The 26,641-nt window shown below is 32.8% G+C and overlaps 1 protein-coding gene across 3 annotated transcripts in view; it reads right to left on the bottom strand.

Annotated features, from left to right (window-relative positions):
- LOC138710218 (fat-like cadherin-related tumor suppressor homolog) overlaps window positions 1–26,641 on the bottom strand; it is a 369,088-nt gene that overhangs the window by 95,784 nt on the left and 246,663 nt on the right. For 2 of the 3 annotated variants that reach the window (XM_069840878.1, XM_069840880.1), the window contains 3 exons: window positions 22,108–22,332; window positions 8,231–8,254; window positions 797–1,033 (listed from right to left, as the gene is read on the bottom strand). In XM_069840878.1, coding sequence (XP_069696979.1) covers window positions 797–1,033; window positions 8,231–8,254; window positions 22,108–22,332 — 486 coding nt within the window. The remainder of the gene's footprint in view (window positions 1–796; window positions 1,034–8,230; window positions 8,255–22,107; window positions 22,333–26,641) is intronic. The other variant, XM_069840879.1, reaches the window with a different exon arrangement.

Raw genomic sequence — 26,641 nt, 5'->3', positions numbered from 1 at the left:
CGTCTGACTCACAGCCCATGCGCTGTGGAGAGTTGAAGTTAGTCTCCTGTTAGTTACAGCTCTAAGCGGTTGTGTTTCGCCATGTTTACAAAGCAGGAACAGCGATCTTAGCTGAAAAATCAATCTGCCCGTGGTTGTACAGCACGACAATGTCATGACGGTTTTGTTGAGGCATGTGGAGAGATGGCGTTACCATACAGGACTGTGGCAAGGTAGGTTCGAGCCTTCAATGAGGGGGCATGACAGTGTGGAAAACATGGCTCGGCCGGGTCGTTCTAATGTTAGTGAAGAGGAATTGCAAACTGTTTCCGCGCTATTAGACAGCGATCGACGACAGACGGTATGTGAGTTAGCCCAGGAGATAGGAATATCACATGTGACTGTGTTTCGTATTCTAAAGAATCGCCTAATGCAGGATAATGCAAGGACGCACATGGCACAATGATTTGTACCGTCGCTATGTGTAGAAGTGCTTTTTCCATCCACCACATTCACCGGACTTAAGCCCCTGTGATTATGACTTAATCCCAAAGAAGAAGGAACCACTTCGTGACGTTCGATTCCAGACCGTTCCTGATATTCTGCAGGCAATAGGGTGGTCCATCAGAAACATCTACAGAACAGGAGCTGCTACAGGGATACTGCGACTTCCACATCGCTGGCAACAAATTGTAGACAATGCTGGTTACTACATTGAAGGACTGTAGAAGTTTCACAGATGTATCACTTGTATATTCGTAATAAATAAATAGTTGCCATTATTAAAGTTACAACCTGTGTATGTTACCAACATTACCTGTATCATTATCTCGACTTGTGACTTTGAGGACTGAAGTTCCAAATGGGGCTGCTTCAGAGACAGAAATGTTGTAGGCATCTTGTGTGAATTCAGGTGGACAATCATTAACATCCTGAACAAGCACGCTGACCAAAACCTCAGCATAGACTGGAAATACGCCATCAGTTGCTCGAATCGTTAGCTCATACTGCTGCTTCTGTTCATAATCCAACTCGTCCACCACATAGATCACACCTGATCAAAGAGCGCACATAAACTCATCAGTTACCAAAAAAATTGGCACAAAGCTACTTACTGCTAAATTAATAATCATCTCCCTATCATATTTCTGAGAGCCAATAATGGTGGTAGTCACAGTGTAACTTCTTCATATGCAAGAATTTTTATACTGAAATCAATTTTTTAATTTACTTTAAATAATACTGGTTGCATTAGTAAAAATATTCTATCCATAATTTAATATCCAAGCAATCTTATTTTATTATATAATTGCACAATAATCTTTATTATGCGATATTTTGCAATTTGACATCTCATTTTATCTCATTTCATTACAAGGAAAATAAATAAATAAATATATATATATATATATCGTAAAGGAACTTCAATAAATAATTTCATAACCACTTTATATTCAGTGTTGTTGTATAATAATTAAATTTAACCCATTTACTGTCGCTAAATAAATTTATGTAAGCTACATTTTGACGCCTTTCTCACCTGTCCTCTTTAATATCTGATTTATATCACTAGGGATTCAGCTGTACTAATTCTCTGGGCAATGTCCATCTCTTTTAGCATATTTAAATGAAAAAAAAGTCGAGATTTCGACTCCCCTTTTTATAAAATCATCACACAATGAATTATGTACAAGAAATTAATACTTCTATAACGAAAAAAAAAAGCATCTGAATATCAAAAAGTCCTAACAGAATACTTCTAATACTTTTATGAGATAATCAAATTCCCAAAAAAATATTTTTCATTTTCCCATTTTCATTTTCCTTTTAATTTCTTATTTTTAATCTCTGGGATAAATTAGGAAGTTTATAAGTACTGTACCACGGTTTATTAATGCACTGTAAAGAAATTTGAGCAAAGGATAATATAATAAAACAGTAATTTTCGTTTTTACCATTATAAACAAATTATAAGCTACCAGTAGTATAAAAGCACAACATACAAACATGACACAGAAACAAAATCACGCACAATATGACTTATGTAGCATTTTAATTGTAATTATACCAGCTGTATTTCATTTGCATGCATTTAAAAAATAGAGCACTTTCTGTATCTTGAATAATAATATATCTAATCTAAAATCTGCAGTTCTCCTCTTTAACAAAAATCCATTACCCACATATTCTCTTAATACTTGCAATGGCATTAAGCTATTTACAACTGCTGTGCATATAACCAGTAATAATATATTTCATTTGCTTTGTCTATGCTTCCCCATGCAGCAATGACAAGTTACACAAGTTGTATTCCCATAGTCACTTAATAAATTAACATACGATACTTCATAGAACTATATTCCAATTATAATAGTATGATATCAGGTAGATAATGCGAGACTTCTCATGGATAAAACAATTCCGAGTATTTCGGTTGCCCTGCCATTTTTTTCCCACCATTGTTCCATTTTTCCACTACCACTACATCATAATTTGTTCATAATTATTAATTTTTATGGTTAGAAGGAATAATAAATAAATATATTTACGCTTGAATTTCTAATATAAATTTCGTAAATTAGAATGATTACTTCTTAATTATTTGCACAAAACTTAAAATATAAATGCCATATTTAAAATAAGTATTTTTCAGTTGATTTGGCATTTGCTAACGATCTGATAGTTGTAGCTTCTAATGAAAAGAACTTAAAATATAACATCAAGGTATGGGTAGAGGAGCTGAAGATTAAAGGAATGGAGGTAAATGTTGACAAGACAAAAACTATGAACATCAGTAAGAAGAACGTGAATCACAATATAAGATCAATAGGAACAGCTTGAACAGGTCACCAAGTTTGAGTCTGGGTTCAATGGAGAGATGGAGACAGAGAATTACAGAAAGAATTATAGCGGGAAGCCACTTATATTATGCCATCCAAATTAACTTCCTCAACATGAAAGAGATAACAAAGAAAACAAAGACAGCAGTTTATAAGCTTACCTATATACCTATGTTAACATACAGTGTGAATCCTGGACACTGACTGAGAGAACCAAGAGTAGATTCTACGTGGAAGAAATGAGATCTCAGAAAAATAGAGAAAAAGACTAGGCGGGATTAAATCCGGAATACAACCATTAGGAATTTATAAAACAGTTATATTACCGGTCGTTCTTTATGGTTGTGAAACTTGGACTCTCACTTTGAGAGAGGAACATAGGTTAAGGGTGTTTGAGAATAAGGTGCTTAGGAAAATATTTGGGGTTAAGAGAGATGAAGTTACAGGAGAATGGAGAAAGTTACACAACACAGAACTGCACGCATTGTATTCTTCACCTGACATAATTAGGAACATTAAATCCAGACGTTTGAGATGGGCTGAGCACGTAGCATGTATGGGCGAATCCAGAAATGCATATAGAGTGTTAGTTGGGACGCCAGAGGGAAAAAGACCTTTAGGGAGGCCAAGACGTAGATGGGAAGACAATATTAAAATGGATTTGAGGGAGGTGGGAAATGATGATAGAGAATGGATTAATCTTGCTCAGGATAGGGACCGAAGGCGGGCTTATGTGAGGGCAGCAATGAACCTCCAGGTTCCTTAAAAGCCAGTAAGTAAGTATACAACCATTAGGACAGCATTAAATATGAAGTCACTGGAGAAGATTATCCAAGAACAACAGTTGAAATAGTTTGGCCACGTACAATGGATGAAGACAGATCACCTACTGAGGTTAATAAAAGAGGTTAGAGTAGAAGGGCTGAAGACTACAGGAAAACCTGGGAAAATGTAATTAGAGAGGCACTGCAGAAGAGTGGAATGTCTGAAGAGGCAGTCACCTTAACACAGAAAGCAGAAAGTAGCAGATGGAGATCTCACATATCCTCAACACTGAAAGGTACCAGAGGAGTGGATTAAGAAGAAGAAGAAGAATTTTCAGTTAATGTATTTATTACAAAAGCTCTGATTTAAATACACAATCCTGTCAATATAATTCGAAAAAGTCTCTCAAAAATAATCTACGTTCACAAAGAAAATCTAAACAGGAATAAGTAATTACCAGTAGTAATGAAGAAGTTAAATAATTCAATGTACTAATATTTTATATTTCCGTGATACTGGTATATTACTTTCCTTGGAAATCAATATATAATTATTACAACTTATGCATGTCCACTGTTGATGTGCAGATGTATAAAAGTAACACTAACTTCTGCCTGTAGCAGTTTGGTGTTGAAAGCAATGGTGGTTTATACAAGAAAGATCTACTGTATATTGAACTTTTTCTATTGCTGACGAAATATATAAAAAACGTTTCGAAGATGATGAGAAGAGACTGAAAAGTTACCCTACTCGTTGAAGTAGACTAAATATTAATGACTATATCCATTTGACTGATGATAAGTTAGGCCAGAAAGCGAGAAATTACAGGCAACCAAACACAGAATGATAGGGAGTTCCAAAATGTAACTTGTTAAGAAAGGAAGAACTGCACTCGCCAAATCAAAAAGCAAAACACTTCAATATTTTTAAATTTAAGGTATACATACAAGGCCACTGGCGAAGCTCGATTGGCTGAGGTGCTTGCCTATCTATTCAAAGTTGCATTCGAGCGTGGGTTCAGTTCTTGCTTGGGCTGATTATCTGTTTGGGTTTTTTCCGAGATTTTCCCCAGTGTAAGGCGAATGTCAGGTAATCTATGGCGAATCCTCGGCCTCATCTCACCAAATACCATCTCGCTATCACCAATTCTACTGACGCTAAATAACTCCATAGTTGATACAGCACCAGTAAATAATCAAGAAAAAAAAAGTATATACATACAAATGGCTGTATGTTTCAGAGTAGAAAACAAATTAATTGTTAATTAAACGAAATGTCAGTATTTTATTGCGGTAACCTAAATATTTTCGGTAGGTATGATTATTATCACTAGCATTAACTTAGATCTTATAGTAAAATGTAAAAAAATTGAAGTGTTGTTTTTTTTTTTTTTTTTTTTTGCAAGTAAGTATACAATGACATTCAAAGATATCTTGCCTTCAAGTTTCTGATTGTGTAAGCGAACTTCCTAATCACAGGATTAGTCAGAGCCAAAGATAATTATAAATTGACAAACTTTGAAATAGTTCCTATAGTTCTCAATAGGTGATCTTATTATTGGGACATGTGAAAAAGTAGTTGGGAAAATATTGATGTAGATTAAGTATAAATGATTCTCATAATTGACAATATCAGCAGTTTCCCGCTAAATCTAGTGTTTTTTACAATCACTAGAGGGAAATGAAATTTTGAATTCTATAAAGCAGGTATATTTATGTACCTACTATTGGCGACACTGACTTATCCTTGCCATATATTCATACAGTGTATTCCGAATCTCACCAGACCAGTGGACAACAATGACGTCACGCTGCAGCGAAATAGGAACAAAACTGCTGGAAGGATCGATGGCTGTCATGGCTACTGTATAAATTGTTGTCTGTGGTACGCTAGCAAAATTTTGCGATATTTCCATACTCCCATCTCGTTCAAAGAAAAGGGAGCATAAACAATATATTTCTTGAATCGGTAGTAATAACTGGTTCGTTGACATGTCCGCTCATAAGCCATAAACATATTGTTTTTACGTTGTGCTCATTACAAACAATACAGCAGAACACACCGCCATGACACAACAGTGCACAATGTCATTCATCTGTTAATTCCCGCCCTATACAAGAACCAATCAGATTCACTGATAGCGGCCGATGGAGACTGCCACCACATCTGCAAACTGATGGCACCGGTGCGACACCGATGGAGCATCAGAGATGCCATCGGTGAAATTCGGAACACCGTGATGCCATCAGATTGCTCAGCGCTGAGATTCAGAATATGCTCATAGAAGTAATAACTAAAAAAACCACACTTACACGAACAAATTGTCGATCACTATTGATTAGTAGGGAACAGTCATTTTTGAGTGCCAGTGTACAAAGTACAGTAAATAAACATAAAATATGTGGTAGTTGATATAAAATAGAAGTAAAACATACATGAAAGTCGATGGGGCAAAAATATCAAAGGGATATGGGATTGAAAAAAAACTGAAAGAAAATTTCAGAAAGGAATAGTTATTCAATAAATGACCTCTACACTAGTTCGAAATTTCGTAATTACATTTTCGATAAGTAAGATCCTAATTTCGGAAAAATTAGGATTGAGGTACTGGTAGTTAATGAGGAAATCTCTTTAGGCTATATGCTGCTTCTTCATATTTTCAATGGATTTCAAAGACACAGGTATTCTACCAACTGCTGTGTTTACTTCATCCACTTTCACCAATATAGCTATATAAACTTTATAAAATTATTATACTACTTACATCGAATTACATTTTTTTCCTCCCACTTCATAGCTTTTTTTTGGAACCATTACCGGTATCTGCTATGGTTGCCTATAATGTCTCACTTACCATTCTTAGTTATGGTCAGTCATGTGTATTTATCAAGTAGGACCTTAATCTTCCTTTCATCCAAATATAAACATAGACCTAACCTTCAAAACGTCGTATGTTCTACATGAAATCAGCAAATGAAAGTTTTCAGTACAAACTCCTCTTCAATTAACATGGCTGACTTTTTGTGGGTCACCACTTGAAGTAAGAATCTCTTTACCTTCATTTCTATCATAGAAACAAAAACATCCATACCGGTACTTACAAAAATAAAAAATAACTTAAACATCATCCTTAAGCATTTAAAGGTACCGGTATAAGAAACAAATTCTAATAAATCTAAATGGTTCATTTTTATTCACATATCATGCTAGCAATAACAACACATTAACTGGGATCATTTTGTATACAAATTATGCTATGTACATCCTTATACATTACTGATAATTTAATGAGTGCAAATCAGAAGCAGGCTTGCCAGAACATTATTTTAATGTGTGGACCACATAAACACAGTGCAATGAAATTAAAATATTGCAATAAAAATGAAATGGAAAATGCACCTTTCAGGCAATTATGTTAAGAAAAGCTTACAGTGAGTGAAACAGTTAGTGATCTAAAACTACGTACTAATTATTACATAAATCTACTACCCAAATTACATTAAATCTGCTTTCTGGTACGGTACCTTTCTCCTAAATACTCAAGTGCCACAATGATAAAGATAATAGAAAAATTTACTTTTTAAAATCCATGTCATATCACGACAAATGATAACATACCAACAAAGATTGCAACAAATATTTGACCATGTCAGAGACTGAATACTGCGGTTTTTAATTCTTTTATCTTTCATCTTTCCAACTCATACCAGAAAAATTGTGAAGATATCTATTACGAATAAATTATAACTGTTTTCTTGAATTCACATATTCTTATCAGTCTAGACAGAGATGTTTGGATCAGCCAAAAGAAGATGGAGCTCAGGAATATCTTAAGCTGAATTGGAACAAGCTTAATAGCTCGAGAAAAAATTGTCCATTATAATCATAATCATCATCACCACCATCATTTGATGCACTAATTTTGCTGATTTAAGTGTTTGTTATTCATGTCGCTCATTTCATTTTGATAAATTTTTACTATATTTGTTATAATTTCAGAGCGCCATTACTTGTATGATTAGAGCATTAGCACTATACACTGAACATGCTGGTTCAAATCTCGGGGATTCAAAGGGACTTTTTGATGAAAAATATTTTTGGGGACAGGTTTCTGTGAGTGTCCTATTTTTTCTGGCAGAATTTCACCATTTTCCCATTATTCATAATAATTATCTTCATCATAATGATCATCACCATCATCACCTACCTGCTACCATCCTGGTGTAAGATAGATCCACTTCCTGGAACGTGATGGTGGCAAATTGATCTACAATTTCAGGACATTATTTCTATAAAGGAACTCTGAGATGAATAAGAAATAAAATATCTGATCTTGCAAGGAGGGGGGGGGGGGGGGGAAGTAAAATTCTTATCTGGTATGAAAACTGATGTACTAATCATTTGCCTAATAGTCCACAATATGCAAATATCAATATATTTAGCTACCTATCTAAATAACTTGGTATCAGTAAGTATACTATATTGTACTGTACCTGAAAGCATTAGATACTACGCCTGCACCCCATGCTACAACCATAACCATCAACTATCAGAATGACATACTATGACCACACCTATCCCAATACATTGCAGCAAAGCTGGCAAAGCACATACAACAAACACATAGTAAAGTAGATTATACTCACAGGGACCATTGTTACTGTCAGGGGCTGTGAAAAGGGAGACACAAATAACCAGAATCAGTACTGTTATTCCTGCTTTACTTGGAGAATCCTATAGCTGAGGATATATACTTGTAAAATGAGTTGTTTACTCTACTGTATCATAACACATTACTTATAAGAAGAAATAATAATAGCAGACAGATTTACAGTTAGGTACTTAACTCTCTCTACGTGTAAGACAGCTTAAATATCTCTCTTAAGTCGTACTATAGTACAAGTTAATGATCGAGAAAGTATCAAATAAATTGTTTCTTTTCATAACACAGATACACAAATATCTCTATGTTTTTTGACGATAGAAGATGAAAGGAACAGGAATCCTTCCTATGGAAATGCATGAGCTTAAGCTGTATATCAGTGTAGAATACTTGAAATCTCTAGAAATCCATCTAGCCTCTATGGCTTACATGGCTCTAAAATAATATGGCACCAGTACTTTATAATATTTCAATATTAGATTTTAAAATTAATGCTACATAATAATATACGACCAATGTAAAGTTGTTTTAATAAACATATATTACATAGTGGTAAAGAACATATGATTATTGACTTAGCTTACGCATAAATTAATTATATATATATATACATATATATATATATATATATATATATATGTTATATTATAGGTACCGGTATGACTAAATTCTTTACAAATGCCATGGAACTAGAGAAAATGTGTTCCCTGGTGATACCTCTCTCTCCAGTGCCATTTCACTGTTATTAGTTGTGATGTGAACAGATGCTACATAGATGTTAGTGCTGAACGAATGCAATCAGTGTGCAGTCAGTAATTGTTTTGTGAAACTAAGATAAAGTCTTCAACAACGAATTTTTATTTCTGATACGTCATCTGACCATCTTCGTGAACAAGGTGTCACAGAAAATTCTGTAGAGAGTTTCCAGGTGAAATATGAGAAATTCCCTACATATTTAAAAAATCGGACTAAGGTACGATCATTAGGCCTACTTACAGAAATATTGGACTCTTCATTTTTTGAACAGATAATAAACTTAAAAAGAAAATAGAAATTAATAGAATCAAATACCAAAGCCAATCATCGCTGAATTGGCAGAGAACGAAAGTAGTTATGTGTAATGTGTGCAAGATAACACCATTTGGTGATCACATTATGAGTTTCCAGTGTGACACGTTCTCCCCATTTGAATCTGTGAGACTCTCAATTATGGGACAGAATGTATGAGAATAATATTCTTTCACTATATGAATACAAAGAAAATATCAAGAGATAAATACTTAATAATTCTGTGAAGAATTCCATCAGATTTCGGGAATATACTTGAAAAAAATTCAGGGCATACATACAGAAAATGGCCATCATTTAAAAATTTAGTTAAATAACGCTCAGCAGCATTTTTACTTGAATTAAGAGAGAGGATTATAATTTACTGGCAGACGGCTCATCACTAACCAACAGATTAGCCTAGCAAGAAGCAGCAGCCAGTGACATCTGTAAAGAATTCCCTTGTATTTGTTGTATTACAGTGTTGTAAAGCTTCTCTGTTCCTCAAAACTTCTGTTCAAAAATAGGTAGTACTTCTACAATAATTCATGAACATTTAGAGCAAATAATAAAATCTACTACTGACACAAATATTTTCTGAAACTATATATTAACATTCATTCAATCTTTACAGTAAATAATAACAAGTAAGTACAATTCCTCTTGCTATAGAATTCTGCCAGTCTCATATGGGCTGTTGCAGCATGTATAGAGTTAAGTCAGTTCTCAATAAAATATATTAATGACTATGTATATGCTCTGTTTTTCTTCTGAAGTATGAAACAATTTCGTATGATTTGTAACATTATTATTGATTACGGTACCTGATGGCGAAATTATATGTAATATAACGGCTAATGTAAATGTAACAACAGAGTACTTCAATATTCATTTATAACAATGAATAAAACTAAAATTATTTACATGAAACAAAATAATCCAGGAATTTAATTCATTATGTAAATTCAGCTTCTGGTTACAAATTTACTTAACAAATTTTCTTTTAGTTACGTGTAGGTCAGAAGCTAGGTAACTAAACTCTGAGATCATCAGTGCTAATAAAATATAAGTTAAAATTCCCTTTTCTGTTACCTATTTCAAGAATAAATAGGAAATGGTTCTTGGTTGGTTTCCAATGCCGAGCACTTGACAACGAAGTCTTTAGTTTTCCTCAACTGGAATCAGTTCAATTAACACAACTTTTTGTAAAGAATAAAGATACTTTTTACATAACTTTTAAAATAAAGCCATTGTGTACAGATCAATTAATTTACTTCTTTGTACACAGGATGCCGCATTTAGGACTTTTAAAAATCTATTTCCTCCAATGAACCCACATACCAGGGAGGACTATGGTAATATAATTTAAACTGAGTCAGATCAGAAATTTTAAATTACAGTAAATTTTATGGCTGTAGCTTGTTCTCCAATAAAATAAATGAATGCACAGTATGTACAGTATAATTTTTATTCTTTATATAGAAGGAAAATAGAAAAGACAATCTATGAAACTAATCAGTACTTTTATATTCTTCTTTAATAGTAGGATTCTATTTTCGAGGATGAACATTCATTAATATGACAACACATCCTTCTACGACAATGTTTTAAAACTCCTCTTTACATTGTCTTGAAATATATTTACACTATTAAGCCTGTCATTTTGAATTCAGAGTACATGATTCTTAATTATGGGAATGAACCAATTATGTGAAATTTGTATTTCAGTAATTTGATACGAAAAATGGAAACAAACATTCATAATACGAGTCTTGACTATATGAATGCATATAATTTATCACAATATGCAACATAAAATTTTAAATTTGTCTTTAGACTAAGATTTATCACAAAAAATTGTTATCAAAATTGAAAAAAGTTAACTTAATGTCACAAGAGCTATCCTACTGAGTTGTAACTAAACGAGAGAGCATTACTCTTGCAGTTGTTTTGCTACCAACAATCTCCTGCAAGTTAATACAGTCTCAAAAGGCTGTAAGAAAAGTTCGCATCTAGCCTCCATAGCTGATTTTGTTTCATCAAAAAGTCCAATATGCAACAGGATTGTCGGGACATATGCTCTTTCAATCAATTTAAAGTTACTGAATTAACAGGCCATATAGAGTTACAAAAGATTAATCTGTAAATATAAAACTTGTCCTGTATTTTTATACAGTTATAATAAGTGTTTAATTTATAATAAAACCATTTACATTGATTTCAGGGAGTGAAAAAGAATCAATAGGTTATAAATCAAACATAAACAGTCATGTCAGACTGACGAAATGCTTACAGATGGATTATGTCTCTTAAAATCTCTAAATGGTGTACACATGAATACCATGATACCGGCATTAACACACTACATTGAAAGAAAATTAATTCTGCAAAATAAATGAAAGGACCTATCATTAATTTTATAATGATTTTAAAAAGCTTCACAGTAAATTCAATATTTACTATGCCCTATTTAAAAAAAAAAAAAAAAAAAAAAAACCTGATCTTCATAAGTAAGTGACAGAAAATTGTAATGAGAAGTTTGAAAAGAATGGAGGGAGTTATTTTGTGTAGTATTTTATTTTTAAATTAACCTTTGCTTTGTATTCTGGATTCTAGTGGTCAGCAGTAGATGTCAGCCAGATATCCTAAATTGTGGAATTAGTAATCCGTTGAAATAATAAAATTAACAAACTGCTGGTCTGATTTCTGATTGAATGAAAAGCAGTTCCATTGAGATGGATTTTTATTATTACAATTAAAAATGGGTATTGGAATTCTTTATTTATAAATAAAGCCGATAATAAAGGCTAATTTCTTCACAATAAGGCTAATAAAATTATACTTGTATTATTTTCACTCTTTTTCACAACTTTATGGTTTATGTATGCATCAATTTTGTAGAAATAAATTTAAAATGATGACTCAATATTTTGGCCGCCAAGATTTAAAACCGACATTTTATGATAACAAAGAAGTAGTTTATTAAAAAGTGTGTGTCTGTGTTTTTGTGTCTATGTCTATGTGTTTGTGTCTGTGTCTTTGTGTATCTGTGTTTTCATTTCCTCTTTGTGGTGAGAACATATTCTTCTTTTTTGATTTTTATATGATGGCAATGCAAGGGTAACCTTGGTTTATCAATAGTACACATATTCCTGTTCTCTTTATTTCATAGGAACATGTTTTCAAGACGTAGGCCTACTCTTTTTTAACCTCAGTAACTATAAATAATATAGGCTACTTACACATGTAAGTAATGAATGGCCAAACTATTATTACCGGTCTTTGTTCATTATCTACCTTATGTGCAGGACGGGACTTTTTTCTTATTAGTGACAAACACGAAATGTGACTGAGAGATGCACTAAGAAGTATATCGTTGCTGTGCCTCCAAAATCCTCTGTGTGTTTTTAAAAAGATTTTGTAGGAGAAAGAAAAAAGCATTGCCACTTTTAATTCCCTTGATTTTCAAAGCTACATTCGGTACAATTTCATCATTTTCCTTGAAATTATTCCGAAAGTAGCTTTGAAAATCAAGGGAATTAAATGCCTTTTTCTTTGTCCTGTAAAATCTTTTTTTAAAACCACATAGTGCATTTTGGAGGTGCAACAATGATATGCAGCTTTTATCATAAATATAACTGATTTATGACAGTAAATTTGTCGTGAAAAATTGACTGTTTCTGTGACAAATCTTAATTTATGCGATAAAAACGAAAAAGCTGTATTTCTAGTTATTTTAAGAATATGTATTTAAACATTTCATTTATTTAAGGAGCATATTAGTGTTGAAGTTGTTAGCTGCAAGAGTATTGGAATTCTATTATTCTCTTTACTGGGTTACACGATCACTGTTGGCTGGGTCTTCCTAATCTTTCTGCAGGTAAGATGATCTGAAGGTTACCAGCCTGGCAACCATTAACACAATTGATATAAGGTAGGGGCATAGTAAAAATAAATATACGGGTAACATTAAGTGTAAAATTGATTGTTTTGTATAGGCCTATAATGTACCACAATCACGAAATTTTCACGGAATTACTGTCACATTTTTAACCATTAGTACGATATTTTATTTATTTTTCACGAAAAACTTGAAAAATCACCAAAAAAATCTGATTTGCTATGTGTAAATTAAAACACTACAATTTCATTGTAGAAATAAAGAAGTCTTAAAATATTATCTAAAGAATATATGAGTAAATATTTTTCTGTTGAAGTAGCTAAGTTCTTCTTTGAGATTATTGTTTTTAAGATACATTTTAATTATTATACAATTTTATAGATAATCCAATTAAATGTCCAGTATCGATATCTTTTCCCTATATTCTAATTTTATTACTTATATTTCATAATAAGATATTAATACAGATTAAATCGAAAATCAGTATTATTGTTCGTTTTTGTTAGGAATAGTAAAAAGTAAAGGTAAAGGGTATTGTATGCCATGAAGGAGCCTGGGAAACACGGAGATAGAACTCGATGCTTCACTGACCTCAGCACTAAACAGCGACAGCGTAAACGACATTTCATACAAGTTGAGAGGATGTGAAAGCATTTATTTCACTTTATGCTGTTGCTGACGAACTCAGAGAAAGTAGAAGGAGAAAGAAATGCTTTCAAATCCTCTCAACTTGTATGAAATGGCGTTTAGAATAAGATGGTGTGATTGGCATCTTGCTCCAACTCCTTTTATCCTCAGGAAAGGCCCTGGGACCATTCTGTAAGTTTTAGCAAAGGGAAATTCTTGCCAGGACCTGGTCTGAACCCGGGACTTTCCAGTTCGTAGCCAGTTGCTCTACCAAATGAGCTATCTGGCCACCATTAGGAGTAGTACGTTTCAGTATGCATTAAAGAAAATTGCGGACATTCAGCAGTTGTAAAATTAAACCCATAACAAGGAGAAGGAGCAGAACTTCAATTCCCTCTTATAGACTGGAAGTATTATTCTCATCTCTTATATTATAAGAGAAGTAGTGCGCAATACTTTTCAACTTCTACTGATCATACCGATAACAGTCAATTCGAAATGTAGGAAATGTTCAAATTTCCTACATTTGTCACGCAAACTAATAAGTATGAATCATAAAAAACTAAACAAATAATGATTGCCAGTACTACAAAATATCTAACAACTACTTTCAAAATTAACTTCTATCTAAACTACACAATAATACTTGAAAAAAAAAACTGATGCAGAGTAAATGAACACTTCTTGAGAAGAAATACATGGAGAACTGACTTGCATCCATCATGCTCTCCAGGACCCGAGAGATTAAGTATGATGGAAGACTACAGGGATGAATCAACTGGGAACTTTATCAAAAGTTCTTTATTTGTTTCATGCACTATGACCTAATAGCAAATTTTAATGGTTACTCTAAGTTATGAGCTAATTATGACCATTACAGATTATAATCTTTCAAAAGCAAGGTGTAAAGAAAGTACAAGTATTAAGACACATCTTAACTCAGAATTAAAACAAATGATTTATCTGAAGCACATACAAATGAAAATATGTCTCTAACCAAAGCTAAAATATATTAAACATAATCTTATTTTAGAAGCATCAGACTGTTCAATGTGCTTGCAAATTTAGACACACATTTTTTTTCAAAAGATCCTAATGGCTCTTCAAGTGCACTACCTGTAAAAGTTTTAATTTTCATCTACTTATTATTTTTTCTTTCAATTATTATAATAATTAATTCTGCTTATAATAATAGTTCCTTTCAGTTACATATTTTTATAATGATACTTAATCATTTGGAATTTTAGACTGAATTTTGCGAGGAGATAAAAAAATGGAAAAATATTAGTTGAAACATTTTTACCGACTCATACAAGCCTTTTGTTTTGTTACACCTCTGTATTATGTTGTTACCCATACACCTTACATTGTATATACACCTTACATACATAGAAGGAATTTGTAAAGAATGTATAATTTCTGTTTTGTACAGTCTTTATCTCTTAATCTGTTTTTGCTCCAAATTACTTATCAGATCACATTCAAACATTATTATGTGCTAACGAGCGTGTTGTTATAACCTACTCTTCCTGTTTGATTGTGGTAATGAGATGATTAAAGGATTGGTAAAATGATGGCAGGAGAAATAGTAATGTCCCGAGAAAACCTGCCCCAAGACTGTTCTTGCCCACCACAGATGTCACTTAAATTTGAACTCAGAAACAGTGGTGCAAGAATGGAGAATATGGGGGTAATATTTACACCTTAAAAATACAGAGGGGTAAATATAATGAATGCTATTTTGGCCTATTAAATCATTTTAAAAATACACTACTCTCAAGATCAACAAAATATACTCTTTATAGAACCTTAATAACACCAGTTCTGACATATGGAGCAGAGACACTGACCCTCACTAAAGCTCCAGAAAGACATTTAGAAATCTTACAACGGAAGATAGTGAGACAGATTTATGGCCCAGTAACAGACAGAGATGTATGGCGCATATGTTATAATCAAGAATTATGCTGACTAACAAAAGATATAGGCTAGATATTATAATGTACTGGTATATGAGGTTATTAAGATTGAGTTGGGCAGGACACTTAATAAGGATGAGCGAGGATGAAATACCTAGAAAAATATTTCTGATAACAATAGAAGGGAGAAGGAAGAAAGGTAGATCGAATGAAGCTCAGGTGGATTGACGATGTGGATGATGACGCTCATAGCCTTAAAATTAGAAATCAGAAAATTGGATCGAGAAAGATGGAGGAAACTTCTGGAGGTAGCAAGACTCAGACTGAGTTGTAGAGCCGATAGATAGATAGATGGATGGTAAATATAATAGCTTTCACCCTCTCAAAATATATTATAGCCTAGTATCTACAGTATATAGTTTTTACTCTTCTGTGATCAAAATTTAAAGTCAATAATTTATTTTAATGACATGAAAGAAGTTCAAAGTAAGTTTACTCTACTAGTAATAATAAAAACAACAAAATTCGAACCACTGCAACAATTAAATGAAATGAATTCTCTTTCTGTCTGTGGTTCAGAACACCACAACAATAAATTCAAAAGTAGTTTTAACTACTCTGTTGAAGTCGGGCACTTAACATGCTGTTTCATGTTTATGTATTCATCAATAATTTGTTTTATAATGCAAGGTTTTGGTTTTTTATTTATCGATCGAAGTATTATTAATAGTAAGCTTTTGGTATGAAGAGGTCCGTCATTAATTCCAGGATCACGTATTTTTTTCAAAAGAAAATGGAAATGGAAGATAACTGTAAGAATATAAAATACTGTGCATACTTTTCACTTCCTTCTTATCAGAGCTTGACATTTTGTAATCAATTAGTTTGTAAATATTACTTAACACTTTGTCCTTGTGGCAATTCTTTAATAAGGGAAATTTTTAGGAATAAACTATTTTATATTATATTATGAGAAGTGTGAAAACGGTAAAAAATAAGAGATTTTTAAAGTAATGTTTTAAATAATTTCTTTCCTACTTGTAGGCCTATACAATCAACTTTATAAAAATTAACATTTAACATAATGTTAAAAAAAATGTTTATTTCAAATCTATTCTATAATGTGTATTTAGCTTTTATCTTTTTTTTTTTTTTTTTTTTCATAATTCAAATTTGCTCTAATCCCACATCACAATAATTATGCTAATACTTGTCATGAAAATTTCACACGACAAAATTTTTACCCCCTCCTCCAAACAAATTGCGATGTTGTGCCACTGTTGGGTGTCCAATACAGAAAGCCAGAGTGAATTAAACATATACAAGAGATTCTAACATATTTCACATTTCTCTAATTCTGCCATTCACTATTCACAAAACTATGTGATTTCACTTCCAATCTTTTAATATGTAAAATGCTAACAGATTAAAGAACTCACATCATTTTACAATTGTTCTATATGCTTCAATGATTATTGTGCTTCCTGTGAGCTTACATCACCAACCTGTTGGAAGGTAGAGAATGAGGGAATTTTAAAATGAATATATATAAGTATCGCTTCCTCCATGAGTAAAGTAAAATAGGAGGGACATATGTTTCTAGGTCACACTAAGTTTGTAGTACATAAAAAAAACCCTACAATATTAGACCACTTAATGTAGCAAGTAGAATTTCAAGACAGTCTTTGTATCATCCAACAGCATTCTCTACTTTCAGGTACAAATGGCTTTGCTGATCCACTCTCACTGACACAATCTCATATATATAAGCAGCAAAGATGTTACATTTCTTAACCATCCTTTCCTATAATCCTGTCATTAAGGTTAATGCATTTTGCTTTATAGGTTCTCCACCTTTGTGACTTTAAGGATATCTTAGATGACAACATAGGGAGGCATTGGAAACCAATACATTTAAACACGCGAATGAAATAAAACAGGGGTTTATATGTTGAGATTTTAGAATCTAGTGTTCTTCACAATGGACGAAAGAAAAAATTATTATACAGAGTGGAAGAGGACTAAATAGGTTCGCTTTGAGAGATGAATAAGGGCAGTGAGTTGAACATAGAAATCTAATAACATTGTGGTCTTTTGTCAACGGGGTTTGAGAAAAATAGCATTTTTAGTTTAATTTTGGAACGCATAGTCCAGGAAAATAGAAGACATTGGAGAGGTAATATTGGGGAATTTTGTAGAACAAATACGAACAAATGTGATCTTATTGGTTTGTTGCATAGCACTGATGATTTGGCTGCAATTTAATTGAAGATCGGTAACTAAGTATGTCACAGAAAGATGTGCATTCAGTAAAAGTAGAAGCAAGTCAGAAGCAATACTAGAGCAGAAAGGAGGAAATGCACAGGTACCAACATCCTTCTGTGATGTAAGTTACTTAATCTTTCATGCAGTTACATACATAATTTTCTGACTCAACAGCTACTGTTATGTGAATATGTGTTGCAATGTTGCCATTTCTTCACTTTTATTTGTATGAATATTTCAAAAACTGTTCACAAACGACCACAAAGATATTAGATTTTTATGTTTAACTCCCTTGCCCGATTCATCTCTCAAAAGATCCTATTTAGTATCCTTCCACTTGATATAGATAATCTATATAATTATGAAGATTTTAATAAGACTCGAGGTTTTGCACGCACACAATACAAGCCTGATGAGTAACATTTACATCGCCATTCATTTTACAATATACTTTCTTTACAACCATCCAGTTATGTGTGAAACTGTAATTCATCCTGAAACTCCTCCAAGCTTATTAATTTACAAAACCTGTCTTTATGATGTTATTTCTTATTAGTTATTTGTTATGTCAATATTAAAGCTCTTTAACAATTCTCATAGCTCATAACTTTCAAAACCTTTACCACAAAAATCAGTAACAGAAGTACAAAAAATACATTTCAACAAATTTCTCAAACTTAAATGTAGATGTAAAAGAGACCCAGAACCACAATACCAGGAAATAGTTCACACTCTAAAAGAAGTAAATCAGTTAGATAACAGTGATTCATCAGAAAATGCACATGATAGTTTGGTAGAATATGCAATGAGAGAGCATTCACAATAATGACCATATTTGCCAATTTGATTTAAATCTACATGTATTTACTTACAGTTGCTAAGAAAATTTTATGCTTATTCATGTGATGGTGATGTACTTTTACTTCAGATTCTTGTCCATAAAACTGTTATTTTCAATCCCTTATCATCAGTGTGGTCATTACATGTAGGCCTAGTGTTGTCCCTGCTGTTTTTCTTTTTTATTTAATTTATAATTTAGTTCCGGCAATGTCCATTTATCTCAGACAATTATATGCCAAATCTTATCTGAATTTACAATAAAACAAGAATTTCTTAAACGAACATGTCAAGAAATTAAACTGTTATATGGTTAATGTCTTCAGGAATCATGCATGGATTGGTATATGAAGCTCTTCCTTCAGTTTCAGTTTTAATAGAGTTTCACTTTCATGTTCAGAAAATTTCAACTAATACAGGACTTATGACAGGAGAAATTGAACTTGTCACGATTTAAACGGGAAAATTTGAGTGTAAAGGTGATGCACTAGTCAATTTCCTTTTACACTAAAGAGAGAACATTTGACGTCTCAAAATTTAAAATTATGCACATAACTCGTAATATGCAAACAAGAATGAACTTTGAAAATAAAACAAGTCACAAAAAAAATAATGCAATGTTACAAATTATAACATCATTTAACATTATATTTGCGCTATAATTTATAGACTGTTTATGATTTCAAGGCTACGAATTTTGCTTTAAATTTATAACTATTTACCCAACTGACATTACCCTAGTAAAACTTCAAAATCATGTTTTCTCTTCAAATACAATACAAAATTATAGCTGGATAATTTAGTTATATTATTTAACCATAATTTTTTATGTGACTTACTTTTTCAAGTATGTCTACAAAATATACTTTTAACGTATATGCTGCATGTACATGACATGAGTAGATAATCTTTGTAGTCAAGAACTAATCAGATCTCTATTAATCACATGTAAAACCAAAGTAAAAAAAGAGATGGAGGAAGAAGTTTATTTACATTACCTCGCAAACAAGTATTAAAATAATATTAATAAAATTACAACTTTGTGTATGTATCCAATATATACAAAATTTATAAATATGTCATACACTTTGAAAGTCGACTATTGTTATTGCGGCAAAAAATGTACAGTTAAAAAATGATTTCCTTACTGCTGGGGCTAAGTGATGTGTCTTGAAAACATGGAAACTGATATTGATTCTGTAAATATGACTAATTTTATATATTACTTCCACATTTCTGGGGGTTTAATCTCTTTAATTTCGACATAATAAGAATCTCATGGGATAATTCAGCAAGTCAGATAATAATGTAAAAACTTCATTAATAATTTTTTTTTTTTTTTTTTTTTGCTAATGGCGGGTAGGCCTACTCGGCTTTTCGTCATTCACCCATATGAAGCCAGTTGTGTAGACCAATTTATCGACAGAGTCATTGCCCAGGGTGTGCCACATGCCATAGGAGGACACCTGTGATGAGATGAGATGATGGAGATTTGTTGGGATACTACTGGGAAACTGGAGTTCTCAGAAAAAACCCGTGTTACTTACACCACGGACTTACTCAACACGAGTTATAAATCAGGGGTACACTGGGGATCGAACCTGGGTCCACAGAATTATAAGTCCTGAGCTCTAGCCACTAGACCACCATGGCGGCTTTATTATTATTATTATTATTATTATTATTATTATTATTATTATTATTATTATTATTATTATTAGTGCTTTCTTTCTGGAAAAAAGTTCACCAGAACTCTATCACTCGATCACATTATACAACAAAAACGTAGGTTTAAAAATATTAGGCCTACATACCTTATATTACGATAAGTTCCATACGGAGCTCATCAATTTTAAGCATAACGGAAATTTTGCGATTTCGAGCTATAGTTTCAGGATCAATAACGGAAGATGGCAGCACTAGATTGCATGAGTTACTTTTGCACCAACGATATTAGTGAGAAAATGTAAATTCTTGGACTCGGCAGTGGCGGCAATTTTAATTTTCAATTTCACTTATAAAATATATCTCGTTGGAATTTGTAATGGGACCCCTAGTTCTTATACGTGAAATGGTTATGATGATGATGATGATGATGATCATCATCATCATCATCATCATCATTATTATTATCAGTCACCGGCGTATTTCAGTCGGTTAAGATGATTGCCTGCTGATTCGGAGATGCATTCGAACACAGGTTCGATTCCCGCTTAGGTTGATTACCTGACTGGGTTTTTCCGAGGTTTTCTCCAACCATAAGGCAAAAGTCAGGTAATCTATAGCGAATCCTCGGCCTCATCTCGCTATCACCAATCTCATCGATGCTAAATAACCTCGTAGTTGATATAGTTGGTACAGTGTCATTATATAACCAAGCAAAAAAATTATTATTGTTGTTATTATTATTATTATTATTATTATTATTATTATTATTATTATTATTATGTCCTTAAGTGTATCAAATGTTATAGTAATCTTAAACTTGTGAATTGTTAGTACATACAGTTATTGCTCTTACTTTCTAAGATGGGAAAAGTTTTCTGTCGTTAGATATGCATAATACTGCAAGGTCTATTCAGTTTCTGAAACACTGAGTAAATTTTATTTCTTTTTGTCGGGAAACTAACAAAAATATATAAATCATCATCACCAACTTGACAAGTATTAAATCGAGTAGTCTGTTATGGTGTTGTTTTCTGTCCACCTCTTTTGAGGTCTGCCAATGGATCTTTTTCCCCCTCAGGCGATAATTTAAAATTGCCTTTGGAAATATGTTGTTGCTCATTCTGTTAAATAAATCTGAATATCAAGTTAAGTTCAAATGCGTTTATGTCTGCCAACATGCCTCCTATTCGTATTCATGATAATTCCACTGACAAGAAATACATTTTTGCTTAGCATCATAGACATGCCTTTCCATTATGCCCTATATCAATGGTAAGACCAAACATCTAGATTTACTACGCATTTCACAAATTCTGCAATTAGCATCAAATTGGCAAGCAACTACAATGATAGCCACACAATCAATCATTCAGCCTCATTTCAATATTTATATTTGTAAGTACACACGTCTACTTCGAAAATGTAATGCTCTTTCATGACACATGTCATCTACCAGGAATATGCACTTTCCATTCATTTTCTGTTTTCATGACATTAAAAAAAAAGGCCTGCTTTCTACATTACACTGTCATGCAGCATGGAGCAGATTGGCCAGGTGGCTCGTCCAATGGAAACAGGATTATGGTCCTCACTTACCCGTGTTGAAGTCCAGGGCAAACTCCTCGAAATCGTTGCCCTTGACAATGCTGTAGATCAGCTTGCGCCCAAGGGGCGACTCTGCCTGAATGCTGACAGCAAGGGGGGAGTGTAGCTCTATGTTCTCGAGGACACTGTCTGTGTAGAACTGCTTGTCGAACACTGGCATCGACTTATCGATCACCTTCACATGCACGGGTACTTCGGTTGAACACGGGCTGATGCCTGCAAACATGGACTTAGTTATACTTCACAGCACATGTAATCTCAGAGATCAGTGTGTATATTAACCCTTCAGTGCTCGTGCCATAATTTGACACCAATACTCACATGGATTACATTTGTAATCCATCTTAACCTTTTTTTTTACACATACTGTATGAATATGTAATTTTACAACATACTGTACATGTATATAATAGTAATATTACTTTATTGATTCTATTAAACTATTTGTGTAACTCCATTTGAAATGTAATATTTAAATCAGTGATGTCAATAAAATATAATGAATGTATAATGATGCAAACGATGTAATTAAAAACACTATTGTTATTATTGTTACTATATAGGCTTAACTGTTAGTTATTATTTATTTTTTTATTGGGTTATTTTACGACACTGCATCAACATCTATGTTATTTAGCGTCTGAATGAAATGAAGGTGATATTGCCGGTGAAATGAGTCCGGGGTCCAGCACCAAAAGTTACCCAGCATTTGCTCATATTGGGTTGAGGAAAAACACCGGAAAAAACCTCAACCAGGTAATTTTCCCCGACCAGGATTCGAACCCGGGCCACCTGGTTTCACGGCCAGACACGCTGACCGTTACTCCACAGGTGTGGAGTTATTATAAACCACACTCCAGAGGCCTGTTTCATAAAACTAATACATTAATATTATTAATAAATAGCTAATAATATTAACGAATATTATATGTGTTCGATTTCGTAATATTCATCATCGTCATGTAGCTTTCAGGGAGTTAGGCCACTGCTGACCTGTTCTGATCTCAAATCTGATGTCGAGGAGTATCTTCGATGGTCTTCCTTGGTTTCTTGTGCCTGATGGGGTGCAATTTTTAAGTAATCTAGGCAACCTATTGCGTGGCATTTTGTTTGTACTTATTAGTCAATAATATTAATTATTACTGTAAATGCTCATAATATTAGTAAAAATATCTAATCATATTAGTGAAGCAGCAGAGTTACCGGTAATGAAAATTACTCATATTATTAAAGGTTACTTCCATGAATGTATTTTAACTAATAATGTCATTATTGGTGAAAAATAAATGCAATACACTGCTCCATCGATATAGTAGAATGCCTTTGAATCTAAAGAAAGCAGAACACAGTACAACGTGGTCTGTTGTTGTGACGAGAATCCAGCCTTGTATAACGGTAAGACATCATGTCACTAAACTTTCAAGTCTGAATATTTCGAATGAAGTAAATATTATTCAACATCTTGAAAATGGCACAAATGTTAAGGATACTGCTGGAGAAAGTAAGGTAATATTAACTTATTTTTATTTTTTCTTTATTTATTTAATGACATATTGATTCATTCATTCATTCATTCATTCATTCATTCATTCATTCATTCATTCATTCATTCATTCATTCATTCATTCATTCATTCACTTATTCCTTCTTTCCTTCCTTCATAATTTCACTCACTCATTCATTCCTTCCTTCCTTCCTTTCTTTCTTCACTTATTTATTCATTTATTTATTTATGTATATTTGTTTATTCATTAATTCATTTATTATTGTATTTTCTTGATGATTCACAAGGATTTACCACCATTTACGGAGCTTATTTCTGAAGGAATTTGAGCAAAAAAATGTCATATAAACAAATGTCTTATTTTCAATATTTAAAGAGTTACACTAATTTGAAGTTGTTTATAAAATACGTTTATTCTTTAGTTTGAAGATGAAAGAATAATACAAAGAGAGAATGAACCATTCAGAAGTATCGTTTCTTTAATTGGCTAGTATTCTGGAACTAAAAATGTGCTGTGAACGCCTTAGTTGCTTTGTACAAACATTTTTTTAAATTTTTAACTAGACAAGTACATTTTTCTTACGCACTTATCACAACAATTATTACAAATCACACCATTTCCATCGAGTTGATTCTATGCAGTTCAATTTTGCATCCTAATGTACAGTCTTAGAGAGTTCACAACATATTTTCGAAAATGTCGCCATCTGCTTTGATACATTTGTGTGCACGCTTGTGAACTGCACTCGCTCTATGTAACTATGATTTCCATAGTGGCATGCATGATGCGTGCAAGTAGCTCTTCACATGTTTGTGACTTTGTTTGTTAGGTTAGACAAGATCCTTAGCCATCCTACGCATATGCTCACCAACGTCTCCTGGATACTGAAGAAAGACAAGATTGACTGTTCAATGAGGTTAAGATGGATAGTGTTAGTGTAGACGAATAATAAAACAAGGGATTTAATTTAAATTTTCGCCGAGAAGAAAGAGAATGAAAAGTATGTGTATTGAAATAATTACATTTTAGTATGCAACAGTGATTAAAAATATAATAAATAAAGTATATGAATAATTAAAAACCAAACTATTTTTTTTTTCTTTTTAGATGAGGGAGTCCCCCAGTACACGACATCGAATTAGCGTAATTCTTATCTTCCATATTTGTTGTTATCTTTCTGTAGAAAATTATCGAAATTCTATTTTCTCCAATTTGAATTAGCTGCGAAACAATAATAATTACGCAGCCCATTCTCAGGCAAAGATGATCACAGTTATAGCATCTCTGAATTTATAATCGCGTTGCTGTTGTTTCTGGCGTGACTCCTCCTCTTTGCTTATGCCTTAGAAAGTGAAGGCTCTATAAAGTCTAGGTAGGTATTATCGTTCGCCATTTTTGTTCTTTCGTTGCCGAGCTACCAGATGAGGAATCTATTTGCCGCACCATTAAACATTATCATGTCGTAGCTCCTATGACAATAAATAGATTCTCATAGTAGCTACGACATGATAATGTTTAACGGTGCAGCAAATAACGTCCTTGTGTGCTTTCTTTTAACGTCAACAAAAGAACCAAAATGGCGGACGATTATATTCATTATTTAACGAGCCTTAGTTAGTGCATAACGTCATCAGCAACGAATGACAAGATTCACACGTTTAAATGTAGCTGACCTGCAACATGATTGGCTCCCAGAAAGAAGAGCGACGCGACTACAGTAAATGATGCTCCAACCAGCGCATGCACATAAGATAATCCATGGTTCGTACATGAACTTATATATGAACCGCTTGTTGGAATAAACCTCACAACATTCGCAACCAAAGGCAGCAATCTGACTCATTGTTCATTGAACACGAATCTCTTCAGTGAAATAGCTGCTGACACGACATTGTCATATGCTTGCGCTATCTGCTGGCTGCTCACTGGCCAAGATCATGCATCGTTCACAGGAATGTGTTCAAATAATTAAACGTAACTCTGTAAATATTGAGAATAGGACATTTGTTTATATGACATTTTTTCCTCAAAATATCTTCAGAAAGAAGCTCCGTAAGTTGCGGTAAATGCTCGTGAATCACCCTTTATATACATATATTCCAGGAAATAAAATTAATTTGTATTAACATTGTATCAGATTCGCTTTTTATAATGAATTAACAACTCTTAAATACCCATTGATCAATTTTTTACTGTCCATAATATTCCTTCACTTTTTTATTCTACCTCAATGGTATTCAATCTTTTTCGTTAGTGTACCCCCAAAATATATTTGTACCCCCAAACTGCACTGCAATTATATAAGAATTAACAAGAAACTATGATTGATGTTGTACTAAAAATAAAATTATTATGATTATGATTATTATTATTATTATTATTATTATTATTATTATTACTACACAGTAATTATTCATGCAATAATCATAGTAAAGATTTGAATAATTTCAAGGGAAAAATAAGTTCCGAGGTCGGGTATCGATCCCAGAATCCTTCACTTAGCACACGAATGCTCTACCGACTGAACTTACAGACAGGTTACTGATTTATGCCAAGATTGCCTAGTTGCTCATCTGTGCAAATTGACCATGTTGGAAACAGAAGTAAGTAATTATGTGAACAGCAAAAAAAATAAAATAAAATGAAATAAAAATAAATATAATAATAATAATAATAATAATAATAATAATAATAACAATAAAAACAAAGGGAGAGTGGAGAAGAATGGGAAAAGAAGGGGAGCGAACGAGATGGGAAAGGAAGGGAGAATGAGGAGATGGCAGAGAATGAAAATGGAGACAATAGGAGAGGTGGATAGGATATGTATGAGGCAAAGTAATCAAATACGAAAAATTGTACAGTACGTCACAAATCAACTGCTAATCAATCACTATTTCATATTACTTTTTATCATATAACATCCAATATTATTTCTAGTCTAGTTCTTTTTTTTTTTATTTTGAAATGAACTTGACACACCAGTTATTTCACCAGTACAAGCCAATGTGAATAAAGTGAAT

Source organism: Periplaneta americana, chromosome 12 (genome assembly GCF_040183065.1).
Source record: "Periplaneta americana isolate PAMFEO1 chromosome 12, P.americana_PAMFEO1_priV1, whole genome shotgun sequence".
Classification (NCBI taxonomy): Eukaryota; Metazoa; Arthropoda; class Insecta; order Blattodea; family Blattidae; genus Periplaneta; species Periplaneta americana.
Note: the sequence above shows the minus strand (reverse complement) of the source record. Positions and strands in the feature narration are given on the sequence as shown.